Source organism: Littorina saxatilis, linkage group LG17 (genome assembly GCF_037325665.1).
Source record: "Littorina saxatilis isolate snail1 linkage group LG17, US_GU_Lsax_2.0, whole genome shotgun sequence".
In the NCBI taxonomy this organism is placed as follows: Eukaryota; Metazoa; Mollusca; class Gastropoda; order Littorinimorpha; family Littorinidae; genus Littorina; species Littorina saxatilis.
Window position 1 is genome coordinate 52,953,322 of NC_090261.1, and position 15,400 is coordinate 52,968,721.

General features: G+C 40.5%; 1 protein-coding gene across 8 annotated transcripts in view; it reads left to right on the top strand.

Moving 5' to 3' along the window:
* Window positions 1–3,581: 3,581 nt before the first annotated feature.
* Window positions 3,582–15,400, top strand: part of LOC138953932 (serine/threonine-protein phosphatase 2A 56 kDa regulatory subunit delta isoform-like) — a 36,265-nt gene continuing 24,446 nt past the window's right edge. For all 8 annotated transcript variants that reach the window (XM_070325927.1, XM_070325928.1, XM_070325929.1 and 5 more), the window contains exons 1-11: window positions 3,582–3,679; window positions 3,872–3,940; window positions 4,215–4,395; window positions 5,479–5,678; window positions 6,239–6,349; window positions 6,689–6,781; window positions 11,560–11,690; window positions 13,104–13,163; window positions 13,643–13,805; window positions 13,994–14,044; window positions 14,505–14,624. In XM_070325927.1, coding sequence (XP_070182028.1) covers window positions 3,653–3,679; window positions 3,872–3,940; window positions 4,215–4,395; window positions 5,479–5,678; window positions 6,239–6,349; window positions 6,689–6,781; window positions 11,560–11,690; window positions 13,104–13,163; window positions 13,643–13,805; window positions 13,994–14,044; window positions 14,505–14,624 — 1,206 coding nt within the window. In that variant the 5' untranslated portion in view covers window positions 3,582–3,652. The remainder of the gene's footprint in view (window positions 3,680–3,871; window positions 3,941–4,214; window positions 4,396–5,478; window positions 5,679–6,238; window positions 6,350–6,688; window positions 6,782–11,559; window positions 11,691–13,103; window positions 13,164–13,642; window positions 13,806–13,993; window positions 14,045–14,504; window positions 14,625–15,400) is intronic.

The window sequence follows — 15,400 nt, forward strand, 5'->3', positions numbered from 1 at the left end:
ATAGATATGATATGTTTGGATTAAAAACACGCTCATAAAGTTAAAACGAAGAGAGGTACAGAAAAGCGTGCTATCCTTCTCAGCGCAACTACTACCCATCCTTGAACACGCGGCCAGTACCGTGTAACTGGCCTTGAGACCGATCGATTCAAGGGGGGCAATCTCAGTCATCTGAAAGAGAGAAATCCAAACGCAATCCGCCTTGTTCGATTTTATGGGCTTGGACGATAGAGAAAAATAAGAGCAAAAGCTGGAGTCCAGTCTGGACAAAACTGCTATCAAGAACGATGAACTACTACCCCGCTCTTCTTGTCAATTTCACTGCCTTTGCCACAAGCGGTGGACTGACGATGCTACGAGTATACGGTCTCGCTGAAAAATTGCAGTGCGTTCAGTTTCATTCTGTGAGTTCGACAGCTTGACTTAATGTTGTATTTTCGCCTTACGCGACTTGTTTTATTTGGTGTTTAACGTCGTTTTCAACCATTCAAGGTTATATCGCGACGGGGAAAGGGGGGAGATGGGATAGAGCCATTCAGTGTCAATTGTTTCCTGTTCACAAAAGCACTAATCAAAAATTTGCTCCAGGGGCTTGCAACGTAGTACAATATATTACCTTACTGGGAGAATGCAAGTTTCCAGTACAAAGGACTTAACATTTCTTACATACTTCTTGACTAAAATCTTTACAAAAATTTACTTTATTCTTTCTCGCCCCAACCAATATGGGACTCCCCCTAACCCGCGGGGGGTACAGTGCAACAGAATAGTAAACGTCAAAGAATGGCCATTCACTGTCGTCAAGCAACGCCGAGAAAGTGAACTGACCTCCGCAAGTCGATGACGTGTCCCCAGAGCTTGGTATGAAGAGACAGCAAGGAGTATCAGTGCTGGCATGATCCTGGCGATTCCAATCAGCAGGCATACGGTCGTAGACCAATACATTCGGAAACGAAAGAAAATGTACCCTAGTTTTCCGAAACTTAAAGACAGAAAAAAGGAAAAAAGAAAAAAAAGGGAAACAAATCTCAGCAGGGACCTATCTAATATAGGTCTATGATCTCAGTGACAAAAGAACACCTAGTAAATTTGTCAAATAAAACGTAAACCGTTATAGGGGCACATGATTAGGCAACATTATCTGCTCAGTGACGTTAATTAATAAAATTTTCCAGCAGGGCATCTATATTTACCTATTAGGTGAAAACTGAAAAGGACGCGAAATGACGGTGGTATTGAACAGTCTGTTCTAGCTTCAAACGCTGATCTTCCATTCAGATTTTATCAATGTGTGTGTGTGTGTGTGTGTGTGTGTGTGCCCGTGTGTGTGTGTGTGGTGTGTGTGTGTGTGTGTCAGCGAGCCAGTCAGTGTGTCAGTGTGCCGTGTCACTGTGTGGTGCCACACGGTGTGTGTGTGTGTGTGTAAGCGGCCTGTCTGTGTGTGTGTGTGTGTGTGTGTGTGTGTAGTGTGTGTGTGTGTGTGTGATGCACGGTGTGTGCCGCACGGTGTGTGTGGTGTGTGTGTGCATAGTTCAGTTGTGTGTGTCAGTGTGTGTGAATGCAGTGTCAGTGTGTGTGTGTGTGTGTGTGTGTCACGGTGTGTGTGTGTGTGTGTGTGTCAGTGTGTGAATGTGTGCCACGGTATGTGCAACGGTGTGTGTGTGTGTGTGTGTGTGTGTGTGTATGTGTGTGAGCCGGTCACTGAGTGTGTGTGTGTGTCAGTGTGTGTGTGTGTACGTGTGTGTCACTGACGTGTGAGAGAGAGAGACACAGATGGGGGGGGGGGGGGGATCGATATAAAATTATGAGGTTCACCGTGATCAGTTGTTTCAGTGGCTGACTTGTTTGAGTAGGCCAACCATAAGCTTAGGCCTACTTTAGTCACTTTCCGAGTCGGACGGCGGCCTCACGGTTCAGTGCAGCTCGGCCGGCTTCTCAAGTGTTTCGCAGATTTCCCCTTTTCTCAAACATTTCCACAGTATCATATTTTTTCCTTCCTGTTTGTCATTTTTTGTTCGTTTGTATTTTCATTGCTGTTTCCCCTTAAACTTTGAATGGAAACAGACTTGGCAGGCTGAGACCGTCACTGTCATTGCTCGGAGTTTTTCAAGCTGGCGGCCGAACCGTGCGCTACTGTTACCAGTATCACGATCAAACTGAACAGAAGGGGAAGGGCTCCTAATATGGACCACTTTTTGTTTCATGCTAATAACTAGCTTGTTTTCTTGCGAAGAAGTTTCATTTTGTGTTTGGTAGTCCTTCTCTCTTAGGTTAACCGTGAGGCCTAATCAGAGTGAAATCGCTTTGCCCGGATAGATATTCAGCCAAAATTAAATACCGAAAAAAATCACAAATGGTCCATATTAGGAGCCTGGGCGCCTAATATGGACCAGTGAAGCGGCCTTCACGAATCACTGTAAAAAGACCCCTAAACTTCCAAAATAACATGATACAACTTAGTGTACAAGTCAGACTAATTAAAATATGCTTTAGATTTATCTGATTCGGGATGATGAGAGCATTATTTGAAGCACACAGGGAAACAAAAGAAGCTTATCAAAAACAGAGTGAAAATAAGTGAAATTATCAACTTCCACGAAAAGAAGACCGTTTTTGTTATTTTTTTTTTAAATCTCGAGGGCTAGTTATAGGTTATTTTCAGCAAGCTTATTACTGAATTAATGAAAATAGCCTTTAGCTTTTATTTTCTTAGATTTGTTGAAGGTGGTCCATAAGTTAGGGGACTGACTCGCACATACTTTGAAATGTTGCTATTATTTTTTGTTTGCAGTAGAAACTCGGGGTCAACACTGCTAAAATGTAACAAATACGGTCTTAGCTGTCATATGTAGCAGTTTTTGTGTGATAAAAGCTTTGCCGGGCTGTGGACAGAAACGAGTCCGTTTTAGGCGGCAAACCGTGAAAGTTAGAGCCGTGAACGCTGCCAAAAGTGAAAAAACCAGAAAAAGCCCCTAACGGTTTTGAGATTTGTGTTTCTGCAACTGTTTTGACATGTGCAAGTTATCCAGAGAGGGTAGGCCTAAATACAGCGAATAAAACTTTTTTGAGCGCTCTAGCGCCGTTATTGTCAGAACAGGAGGTGGTCCGTCCGGGCCAGTCAGGCAGTCAGTGGACGGTCCGCGTATTTGGAGCCCTTCCCCTACAAAGAACTTAAAAGAAAACAAAACATATTCAAAATAAAGCAGGGGAGAAAAAAAGCACCTGTAATAGATTGATTGATTGATTGATTGATTGATTGATTTGCATACCACATCAGTCAACATGCCGGCCGGTTAGCCGGCTTCACCGTCGGAAAACACGTTATACAATTGATTATATCAAACCCATCATAATCGAAATCGACGCTAAGGCTCGTATACAAGAATTTGATAGTTTCGAGGCAAGCAAAAAAGGTTTCATAAGATTCAAAATAAAGATATAGACAAATATTACGTGCGATTCAAAAATCTAAATCTTGCCGCTTGCACGACACGACACTCTGTTTCCTGACAGTGGAGGTCACATGATCAAAATGAAGCTTGAAAACCATGTGACCAATTTCAGCCAATCAGAAGTCTTGTTTAGTGTCGAAGTGATCAAGCAAGTCGATAAACTATATCAACCTTCCCCGGGGTACAGTTCTCGACTCGACATGCCAAACAAACCGAAAAAAGAGAAGGTAAGACAGTAGATGTAGTTGTATTCATCACCTTGCTCTATTTAATGATCGAGCTCAGTTCATGTTCCCTATCTTACTAGGAAACGGGGATCGGCAAATTGTGTTGAAATGAGCAAAATTTGAAGAACGAGCCAGTTGTCATGCATGGAATTTTAATGTTCCGATAAAGATCTAATCTCCGTTTGTTTTCAGACGACCACGAAGACGACAGGAAGTGCAAAATCTACGGTCAAGGAAAGCGCCGAAAATGCAGAAAGCGAGGTATGTCTGGTTTTGTCTCTCTAGTTTCTCTGTAGGCAGCCATGTTGACATCGATATCCAAGATGGCGGTAGAATGTGCTCTCGCCGTGTTTCAACCTATGTCTGGACTCTTTTGCTCCTCACAGTCATCTACCTGTTCTCATGCCGTATCATTTCAGTGTTAAATATGGTATCCTGCCTCGGAAACGTTTGTTACGACTTTCGATCTCAAGTGTTTGTGGATTTTTGGATATTGTCATGTGTAAGTTGTAACTTCTGTCGTTATTGACTTCAGGCAGGGAAACGGAAGAATTCTTCACAACCTCCAAATGCAGAAACAACACACCCACCACCAACTGCCATCTCAAAGCTCAAGTACCAAGGACCTCCACATATAAAGAAAGACAAACGACAGAACTCCTCTCGGTTCAATGTGTCAAAAAACAGAGAGCTGCAGAAGTTACCACTCTTGAAAGGTAAGACCTAAATTTTCTTTCCTTTTTTCAAACTTCCACTTCCAGGTTTGTTAAGCCTTGACAGCAGGTTATCTCTCCTGTACATCCACAGATTCACACACATGCAGGCATCTATGCATGCATACTCACACTTGCACTCACAAGTCATTGTTTTCAATTTCATTGTCCATTGTATCAATCATCATGTATGGGTTTATGAATATATATATAATATATATATGAGAAATTACACCCGCTTTTGATTTGTAATAGGTGTAGGTCGTCAGGTATAAGTTATATATTTGTTTGTAACAGCTGCAAAGGTACTGTTGTTGAACATTGATTATCCACTGTGGCACTAGAGGTGTTCTGAATGTTTACTGTTATATAAGAGTCATTCTTTGTGAGTTTGTTTAATAAGATGCAAGACTGTCAAGTTCAACAAGAAGCCTGAATTCAGTGAATAGAAAGTACAATGCAAATGATTATGTAATTGACATTGACTCCAAAGTTAGCTTAAATGACATCACATACTGACAGATGAGTGAACCTTTTGAGATTCATTCAATGTGACTGAGTGATCCTGACATGTGGCTAAATCAGGATATTACTGTGAAATCTCTTCAGTGGGTAATGAGTAACATTGTGGTTCTCTCTTGAGTGCAAAGACGTCATGATGAAGATTTATCTTGAACAAGGTTCCATACACAGAGGCAGGGGCCTGCTCTGCTTGTTAATGAAGCGTAACTTTTCTTCAGATATGAAGATGCTGGTATTGATAAGGGCTTAACTGCATGCAGTGTGAATGGGTGAGGTGGATGGGAATTGGCATGTTAAATGGAAACAACTTAGATAGAGGTTTAAGCTGTAATAGGAAGATGTGTGATAAGTCTCTTGAGTCTGAGTCTAAACTCTAATATTTTATTTTATTGGTTAAATTCTGCAAGAAGGATATTTGTGAAGTTGGCACCACCACCACCATATAAAACAAGTAACTATCCACCATTTCATTTGTAGTTTTCTAAAAAAAAAAATGTGTGGCAGCACAACCAATAACAAAAAAAAGTATAACATTGATATTAATTAAGTGGGTTTTTTTTTCAGATGCAACACCTGCAGAGAGGGAAGAGTTGTTCATACAGAAGATACGGCAGTGCACAGTGCTGTTTGACTTTGTACAAGACCCCCTGAGCGACCTAAAATGGAAGGAGGTGAAGCGCGCGGCGCTGAACGAGATGGTGGAGTATGTCACGCAGAACCGTGGTGTCGTCACAGAGGCCATCTACCCGGAGGCCATCAACATGGTGAGGGTTCATCAGAATTGTGTCTTCTATAAGCCTGTCCTTAACTGGGCGAAGTAGACTACGTGAAGTATATTTCGCGAAGTTGTCTGCATTAAGATTTTGCACTGCGTTTTTGGTAAAAAAAGACTTCTTGAAGTCGAGTTCGGGCTGAACTAAGGACTGCCTTGAGCATTCATGGGTGCACAACTCCTACATCCTCCCAGATTTTGTACAAATGGACTTTAATTCTTGTGTGTGGCTGTTTTCAGTCTTGCCAATGAAGCACTCAGATTTGGGGGTGGTGTTTGATAGGTATTTTTCTTTTTCTATAGTCCACTGAACTATGACAAAGATCTTTATTATTCATATTTGATCACGTGCTTGGGTATTTACACATGAAGGGCGCTCAGGCATTAGTCAGTCTGCATGTTGACTCAAATAAATCAGACTCCACCAGGTGCTGCCAGTGCCAGCAGGATATGGACCCTGCATCTTCCTCTACCACTGAGCTGTTCCATCTGTCTTCAGAAATGTTATGACATTTTGGCTTATATTCATTTTCAAGACCTTGTATGTTTCAGTTCTCAACAAACTTGTTCCGGACATTACCACCATCGTCCAATCCTAGCGGTGCTGAGTTTGATCCTGAGGAAGATGAACCTACACTGGAAGCTGCATGGCCACATTTACAGGTGTGTGTGTGTTTGTTGGTTTGTCTGTGTGTGTCAGGTAATGACTGTTTAAATTGATAAACATCCTTGTCTCCTAAATGATTTTGTTATTGTAATAAAAAGCTAAATTCTGCCCTTTGAACTTGCCATTTTGTCAACAGACATTGATTTTTAGCTGTGAATAGACTTTATCAACCTCTACATTTACAGGTCTACAAGTGTGGAAAGAAGTGAAATGCAAATGGGGGTCTCTCTTTTCGAGCAAGTGAGGCAAAGCTCTTGTTCAATATGTCTGATTCTGACATGGGTGTTTGGTGAAAATTCTTTGTAGTAATCTTATTGTGCTCTGTTTGCTTTCAGCTTGTGTACGAGTTCTTCTTGAGATTCTTGGAGTCCCCTGACTTTCAGCCCAACACTGCCAAACGTTACATAGACCAGAAATTTGTTTTACAAGTAAGTTAGCTCACTCCATCTCTAATCACTGTTTGCGGTAATTTCTTTTGTTTATGGTACCTCTTTACTGGGTTGGGTGTCTTGGTTTCTTCTTATATTGAAAGAACACTCTAGCATGGATGGGTAGAGATGGTCTTATAAATCAGAGGAGGAGCATAACTCAACAAACACAACACATAAACATTGCATACAGTTATGGTAGCGGCATGGCAGCCAAGAACTTTTAATGAAAACTGATAAATACTAGGTGATTGAATTTGGTAGAATTAAATATACAAAAATTGCAGTCTTTTGTCAAAAATGTAGAACTTAATTCTGAGCAGACTCATAGCGTAAAGTCTATATTCTGAAATACATTTACTTGCGGATGTGACAGAAAAGTTATTTTTGTAAGTTTTCATGTAGCTTATCTGTGGAGGTGTTCCAGTGTTGCTATGGTTACCTTTCTGTCTCAGTGTCTGTGAGGTCACTGACTTCTGCATCTCTTCAATTACAGAACAAGGTGTTATCTGAAGCTAGTGTGGGCTAAATTTGCATAGCAGTGGGAATTCTGTTACTCTGGAAACTGATGTGTTGAAAAGAATTTTCACATATATATAGATTCTAAACAGATGAAAAATCTGTCTGGTACAGTGGTAGAAAGCTAGACAATTGATGTAGCCCTTATTAACCCCTTCACTGCCCACCCCGTACTTGGTACGTGCAGGGTTCGTACAGGTCATGGAAAACCTGGAAAGTTATGGAATTTGATTTTTAATTTTCCAGGCCTGGAAAGTCATGGAATTTCAATTCAAGTCATGGAAAGTCATGGAATTTAAAATTTAACCTTTAGCACGCCAGCGGCGATTTTCGTTGCCCAGCGAGGCTCACTTCCTTCCGTTATCTCGTCGTGTCGTCTGCGCTGCATTTGAGTCGGTTTCGTCAAAGTTTTCTGCTTTTGTTTTTGCATCAATAAAGTACTTTAGCGCTTCGACAAGCAAGATGGAGGATGATGAGTTTGAAACTTTCTTTCGAGTTGTTTCTTGACAACAAAAAGTATGCGGAATTGGAACGAATTACCGAGGAAGATCTTTGCAATGAACTGTGTATCGCGGTGAAAAAAATGACAGTTCCAGTCAGTCACAGTGACGGTTACGAAACGGAATTTTCGAAAGTGCAGATGGATACAAACAGTGGCTGGTCCAGTTTAGTGAAATGACAGGACCAGCAAACATTACCGATAATCTGACTGCGTAGCAAATGCTTGACTTGCTTGTCGAAGAGACACTGCGTAGAAACTGACTCAAATTCAGTGCAAAGCAAGCCAGTGTCAAAACTGGCAGTGACAAGACGTAAAAAGTTTGCGTGTTCGGAAATGGCGACCTGTGGATCTAGTCATGGAAAATGTTATTGAGGCTCATGGAAAAGTCATGGAATTTTGTTTCTAAAAACCAGTGGGGACCCTGTACGTGGTCATTTTCGGTTTGTCGTACGCCCATAACCGTACCTAGTACGTGGGATTTGCGTCGGCAACATTTCAGGACATTTCTGAAAACTAAATGGGAGGTAACCACTGTCCAAGTACTTGTAGGGGTTCAAAGCACAGTTCAGACCTGTTTAGCAGTACGATTTGGGCATATTTTGTACGCCAAATTATTATTGGTACACCTGTACGCAAATACGCGACACACGCACAAAATACGCATAAGAAAAAGTCTAGAATACGTTTTCCGGTGTTGGTGTGCTGATTACGGGATGGTACAACTGATACCGGTTTCGGTCGAAGGGAGATAACCATGACAGTGAGTCTTCAGCTGTGGAAACCTTGTTCAGTTGTTGGCACGTGCGATCGTCTGGACAATCGTGGCAAAATGAAGCGGTAAAATGTGTCAGTTTCGGATGACTGTACCAAGTCTAAACAGCAGAAGCAGCAGATTTTCTTGGAGAAATATAAGAAAGAGCCAGGAATTGTGGAGTCTACTATGGGAAAAAGTCATGCACACTGCAAGTATTGTAAATCAGATTTCTCCGTTGCCCATGCTGGGAAATATGACATCGAACGACACTGCATTTCCAAAACTCACCTGGACAAGGTTGCTGCAAAGAAATCCGCTGAAAGCTGCCAAGGAATTATGAAGTTCATTCCCGCAAAGCAAATCCTGCCAGAAGAAAAGGCTGTAGTCCGTGCTGAAGCAAGGTTTTCTGAGATGATTGTAAAAAATGAACTTGCCACTGTCAACCGCAGATGTTATTTCACGAACTTCATCTTTTCATTATCAATCTGTTTGGAAGACACTGGTTATAATGCTATAAACTGACAGGTAAATAAAATTGTTTTATCCCTGTTGTATTGGAAGGAGTCACTGAAATTCTGAAGGTGTTCACAAGACATGCTATTCTTACACAAACACGTACATTTTCCCTAGCCCATATGGTTTTGCTTGCAAAGTACACCAACTTTTTGAAAAATACACTCAACTTTTTGGGAAAGTACTCTTGCCTCAGGTTTAGGGTAAACAGGTCTGACAGTTCTTTCCCATAGACCGTTCGGATAAGTTAGTACCACGTGGTGAAAACTGTGTTAGAAATGTAGAACCAATCTATAGCATTCACAATGGCGGCCGAAAGTCGGACCTCAACTCATAGACCTGTTTTCAAGCGATACAGTGTTCTGGAAGCTCTACAAGAAGTGATTTATGGATTACCACACAGAAGAATACTTTTATGGGCTGTAATGTGAGTACCTGATGTTTGACACCAGTTTTAGCAGTGTTTTGTGTGGTTTTACGTGCTGCAATGTGTGTGTGTGTAAGTCCGGAAACTAATTTTTGACAAAAATGGTCATTAATTACATATGCTTACTCCCAATCACATATAGCATTTGACACAGTCTGAGATGCTAGGTACTGAAAACGCTTACCCGTCTAACAAATCAAAGGGAAGCAAACCCATCACCAAAAAGGCAAACGTAGCCATGGTAACGGGCCGGTACACCGGGAGTTACCTCCCATCTAGTGGATACTACGTCACTTCCTATACCATCACGTGGTCAGATTTGTTAGACGGGTAAGCGTTTTCAGTACCTAGCATCTCAGACTGTGTCAAATGCTATATGTGATTGGGGTAAGTATATTAATCAAATGAAAATTTACTTTAGAAATTTTATATTATATCAATTTTTACTATAACAATCACAAAGTCCAATGATCATGTCATCCTATAATAGCCAAGGGTATAAGCAAAACACATGCCAAAGATCTAAGAGATATCTCAATAAATGATCGAGCAGTGAACAGATTAGTGAACCTACAGAAGAAAGCGAAATTTTGCCCTGGCACACAGCAATACCAAAATGCTGTTATACTGTGGCAGTGAAGGGGTTAATGGAATGTGCAGAGAAGTTTGATCACATTTCTATTAACTTACATGTATGAGTGTGTGCGTGTTCTTTCTTCATATTTTTGAGTCACTTGAGAAAAAGTGACTCTATGTAATCGGTCAGTGTTAGTCTGTCCGGCCGGCCGTCCGGCCGTAGACACCACCTTAACGTTGGACTTTTCTCGGAAACTATCAAAGCGATCCGGCTCATATTTTGTTTAGTCGTGACCTCCAATGACCTCTACACTTTAACGATGGTTTCGTTGACCTTTGACCTTTTTCAAGGTCACAGGTCAGCGTCAAAGGAAAAATTAGACATTTTATATCTTTGACAAAGTTCATCGGATGTGATTGAAACTTTGTAGGATTATTCTTTACATCAAAGTATTTACATCTGTAGCCTTTTACGAACGTTATCAGAAAAACAAGGGAGATAACTAGCCTTTTCTGTTCGGCAACACACAACTTAACGTTGGGCTTTTCTCGGAAACTATAAAAGTGACCGGGCTCAAATTTTATGTGAACGTGACTCCCAGTGACCTCTACACTTTGACGTCTGCTTTGGTGACCTTTGACCTTTTTCAAGGTCACAGGTATGTCTTGAAGGAAAAAAATTGAAATATCATATCTCTGAAACTATTCATCGGATTTGATTCAAACTTTATAGGATTATTCTTTACATCAAATTATTTACATCTGTATTGTGTTGTGAATAGCAATTTCTTCCTGTCCATCTGATGCCTCATATAATATTCAGAACTGCGAAAGTGACTCGATCGAGCGTTTGCTCTTCTTGTTAATATGTATGTATCATCTGGTGTTTGACCCCCTTTCTTAAGTTACATGCAACTTTTGGTGGGAGGGGGGTGTATGTGTTTTTTTCGTACCTGGTGCCTGCTCTGAATGAATGTTGGTTTGTAGCCCTAGATAGTTTAGTTTGTTTTTTTACTGATTTTTAAAACTAAAAGTCATTTGGTTCTTCTGCGTGCTTCATTATGCCACGGATGATATCTTGAATTTTCTGTACCAATCCACCAGACACCCAGATGGGTAGAGGTAGGGGTTTGCAGGGGTGTGTGAATTGTGACTATGAGTGTCTAGGCGTACTGCCACTGTTCTTTGTACAAAGATTTTGGCTGTGTACTGGCTGAGAGATTGGTGAATGTATCACTCGACACTAAATCAGTAAAGCAACTTTTAACTTTCAGAAAGTGTGTACTGGTAGAGTATGAAGTAACTCTTATGTTACTGCCTGACAGTCAGCGTTGTACATACACTTGGTTCGTAATTACCGGGGGGGGGGGGGGGGGGGGGGGATATGCCCCAGGCCCAAGCTCAGGCTGCCACTGAAGCCACACTCTTCTCAAGGTCATGCATGTGTGACTGTGAGGATGCTGACATTGTGAGGTGTTGTGTTTCAGCTTCTGGACCTGTTTGATAGTGAGGACCCAAGGGAGCGAGACTTCCTCAAGACCATACTACACAGGATATACGGCAAATTCCTTGGCCTTCGTGCTTTCATTCGCAAACACATCAACAACATTTTTTACAGGTAAGTCAAGAGTCAAAATATATGCTGTCAGTAAGTTTTTTGAGTTACCCCATTTTTGGTGCTGATGATCATAAATATCTCACAAGCACAGCGCGTCAATCTACTGTAAACTACAGTGATCCTGCAGCCATGTCTTTTGGGGCCATGTTGAACCAGGTATTTTGGGGGCCTGTTGGCAAACCATAAACCTATCCCTGTCTAAGTGATCTTTGGTCCCTGTACTTCTGATCTTTCTTTTGACATCTCCCAATCAGAAAGAAAATGTTGATATCAAATAAAGGACTAGTTTATGAAATCATTGATTCAAAATTGTGTCCCCAGCTGTTGTCTTTAAAAGAAGTGGTGTCAAAACCCTTCTAGGGTCACATTAGTCTTTGTGACAGAATCACATCTGCAAGAGTACAACACAATCTTGGCCTTAAAAAACAAACAAGTCGCGTAAGGCGAAATTACTACATTTAGTCAAGCTGTGGAACTCACAGAATGAAACTGAACGTAGTCCGCCGCTAGTGCAAAAGGTAGTGAAAGTGACGAGCCTGTTTGGCGCGGTAGCGGTTGCGCTGTGCTTCATAGCACGCTTTACTGTACCTCTCTTCGTTTTAACTTTCTGAGCGTGTTTTTAATCCAAACATATATCTATATGTTTTTGGAATCAGGAACCGACAAGGAATAAGATGAAAGTGTTTTTGAATTGATTTCGAACATTTAATTTTGATCATAATTTTTATATTTTTAATTTTCAGAGCTTGTTTTTAATCCAAATATAACATATTTATATGTTTTTGGAATCAGGAAATGATGAAGAATAAGATGAACGTAAATTTGGATCGTTTTATAAATTTTTATTTTTTTTTACAATTTTCAGATTTTTAATGACCAAAGTCATTAATTAATTTTTAAGCCACCAAGCTGAAATGCAATACCGAAGTCCGGCCTTCGTCGAAGATTGCTTGGCCAAAATTTCAATCAATTTGATTGAAAAATGAGGGTGTGACAGTGCCGCCTCAACTTTAAAAAAAAGCCGCATATGACGTCATCAAAGACATTTATCGAAAAAAAGAAAAAAACGTCCGGGGATGTCATTCCCAGGATTTCTCATGTCAAATTTCATAAAGATCGGTCCAGTAGTTTGGTCTGAATCGCTCTACACACACACACGCACAGACACACACACACACACACACACACACACACATACACCACGACCCTCGTCTCGATTCCCCCTCTATGTTAAAACATTTAGTCAAAACTTGACTAAATGTAAAAACAAACCCAACCTTGTAGCTGTTGAATAAATTGCGAACACCGGGAGTAGGATGAGCCTTTGTTGGAATTAGTTCTTTTCAACTTGCTACAACTTGAGCCTAGCTTTGTCCTGACATTATATTTATTTCTTGGTTTTCTTTTTTCCAGCTTTATTTATGAAACAGAACATCACAATGGCATTGCAGAGTTGTTGGAAATCTTAGGGAGGTGAGTGCGCTTTTTTTTATCAGCAGTCATTCTTTGTCTCCAAGCCAGTGTTGCGTTGCATCCAACTTCTTAGAAGAAGATATTGATAACACTAAACAGGATCCCAGTATATGTCTGCATTCAAACATATGAAGCCTTAAAAGATGTTTCACGTCACATCACCATGGGGAATATTAGTGAAGTGACAATTAGTTACAGGAGAAAAATACATCAATTTTTGGTAACTAACCACTGTTGAGCTTCAAGAAGATGACATGTTGCATTAGTTTGCCAAGTTTCTTTCATTTGGATGCCACATGGATTATGAATATGAAGCAGCCATAAACACTTCTGCGAAAACTGCTCTGCGTTTATTAAAGGGATTTATATTTTCACTTTCTATCAGCCCCTATCCACATATGTATTTCTGTGTTATTCATGGGTCGGGTAGGCTGTGCCTTTGGATTTCTGTCTTATTGTGAATCTCTTTTTTTCGCCAGTATAATCAACGGGTTTGCATTGCCACTGAAGGAAGAACACAAGATTTTCCTGCTGAAGGTGTTGTTACCGTTGCATAAAGTCAAGTCTCTCAGTGTCTACCATCCACAGCTCGCATATTGTGTTGTACAGTTTCTGGAGAAAGACCCAAGTCTTACAGAACAGGTAAGCCACAGGGTGTGTGACATATTTTTTTTTATTAAAGTGGTCACATACACATTCTAAAATTGAACATTTTTGCCGGTTGCATTTACGATAAGTTCAGTGCATTTTTTAATTTTCTTCCTTCTTCTTCTTGTTTTATTCTTCAAATATCCCGGGACTAAACACATGTGTTTATATTTCGTCTTCAGGTGATCATGGGTCTGTTGAAGTTCTGGCCAAAGGTTCACAGTCCAAAAGAGGTGAGAGATTTTCTTCATCTTCGAAATAAGCAACATGGAAGTTCATCATCATAACCAAAAAGTTGCAGAATGTTTGCTCTATCTTCTGTCTTTCATTGCATCCGTGGGAGGAGTGTGTTGTTTTTGTGTGTTGCCCATCATCTGAAATGGTATCAGCAATTTTGTATCAGTCAAAAGTCATCTGTCTTTTGTTTTCAGGCAGCAGGGTCTGCTTTTATATCGTTCCCTTGTACCAGCGTAAATTATCTTTTTTGTAACCTCAATCTTAGCGTTTGCTATCTGCAAACATTTTCTTGAAATAGAAAGCTGTGGGGAGTGTTTTGACCGAAAACATTGCAAAATGGTGTTTGTTTTTCTTTTTTTTCTATTTCTGATTTTTGTTTGCATGTCCACGATTTAAAAAAAAAAGAAGATAGATTCCAAAGTCACCATTTTTGATAGAACATGTGATGTTGTGCAGGTGATGTTTCTGAACGAGTTGGAGGAGATCCTCGATGTGATAGAACCGGCAGAGTTCACCAAAGTTATGGTGCCACTCTTCAAACAACTTGCCAAGTGCGTCTCCAGTCCACACTTCCAGGTAATTTATTTATATGGGAGATTTATATAGGGCTTGACGTTCTCTAAGCGCTTTACATATTAATTTCTGCCGTGTGAGATGGAATTTTTTACACAATATATCACGCATTCACATCGGCCAGTAAATCTCAAGCCATTACGGCGAATATTTACTATTCACGGCCTATTATTCCAAGTCACACGGGTATTTGGTGGACATTTTTTATCTATGCCTATTTACCAGGTAATGGTTTTTCCTTCACAAACTTATGTGTAAAAGCAACATCAAGTCATCACACAATTCTCTTTATAATTTTCCCCACAGCCTATAATTAAATCTGGATCCCATATTTGGAACATTCTCTACACAATGAGAGAGGAGGGGGCACTGCTGAAGAAAGCACATTTCTGAAGAAAAAAAAGAATCAATTGTTCTGATGCGGCAACACTGTAGTTGGTCCGCAGACCCTTCCCAGAGATTGGTCTGGTAATATGTCGTCTCGATGTTGCAAAGAGAGCTTGGAGGCATACATATTTCATTGAGGTTGTAAAATTGCTACTGTGTCAATATCCTTCAACCATAAAGTTGAAGTACAATTTATTGCTATAAACTGATTTTGAGGACCAGCAGGTATGGTCTGTTGACGATTTTGAGGTTTTCCTCCAAGCATAGTCTTCTTGTTTTATCTCAAGTTTTAATTTGTGTTTGTTCATGAATTATGGAAACTTGTTTGACAACGTTTAATTGAGTAACAATGGTCAAGTGGGGTTTCATTGGTTTGGGTAATTGAGATGTTC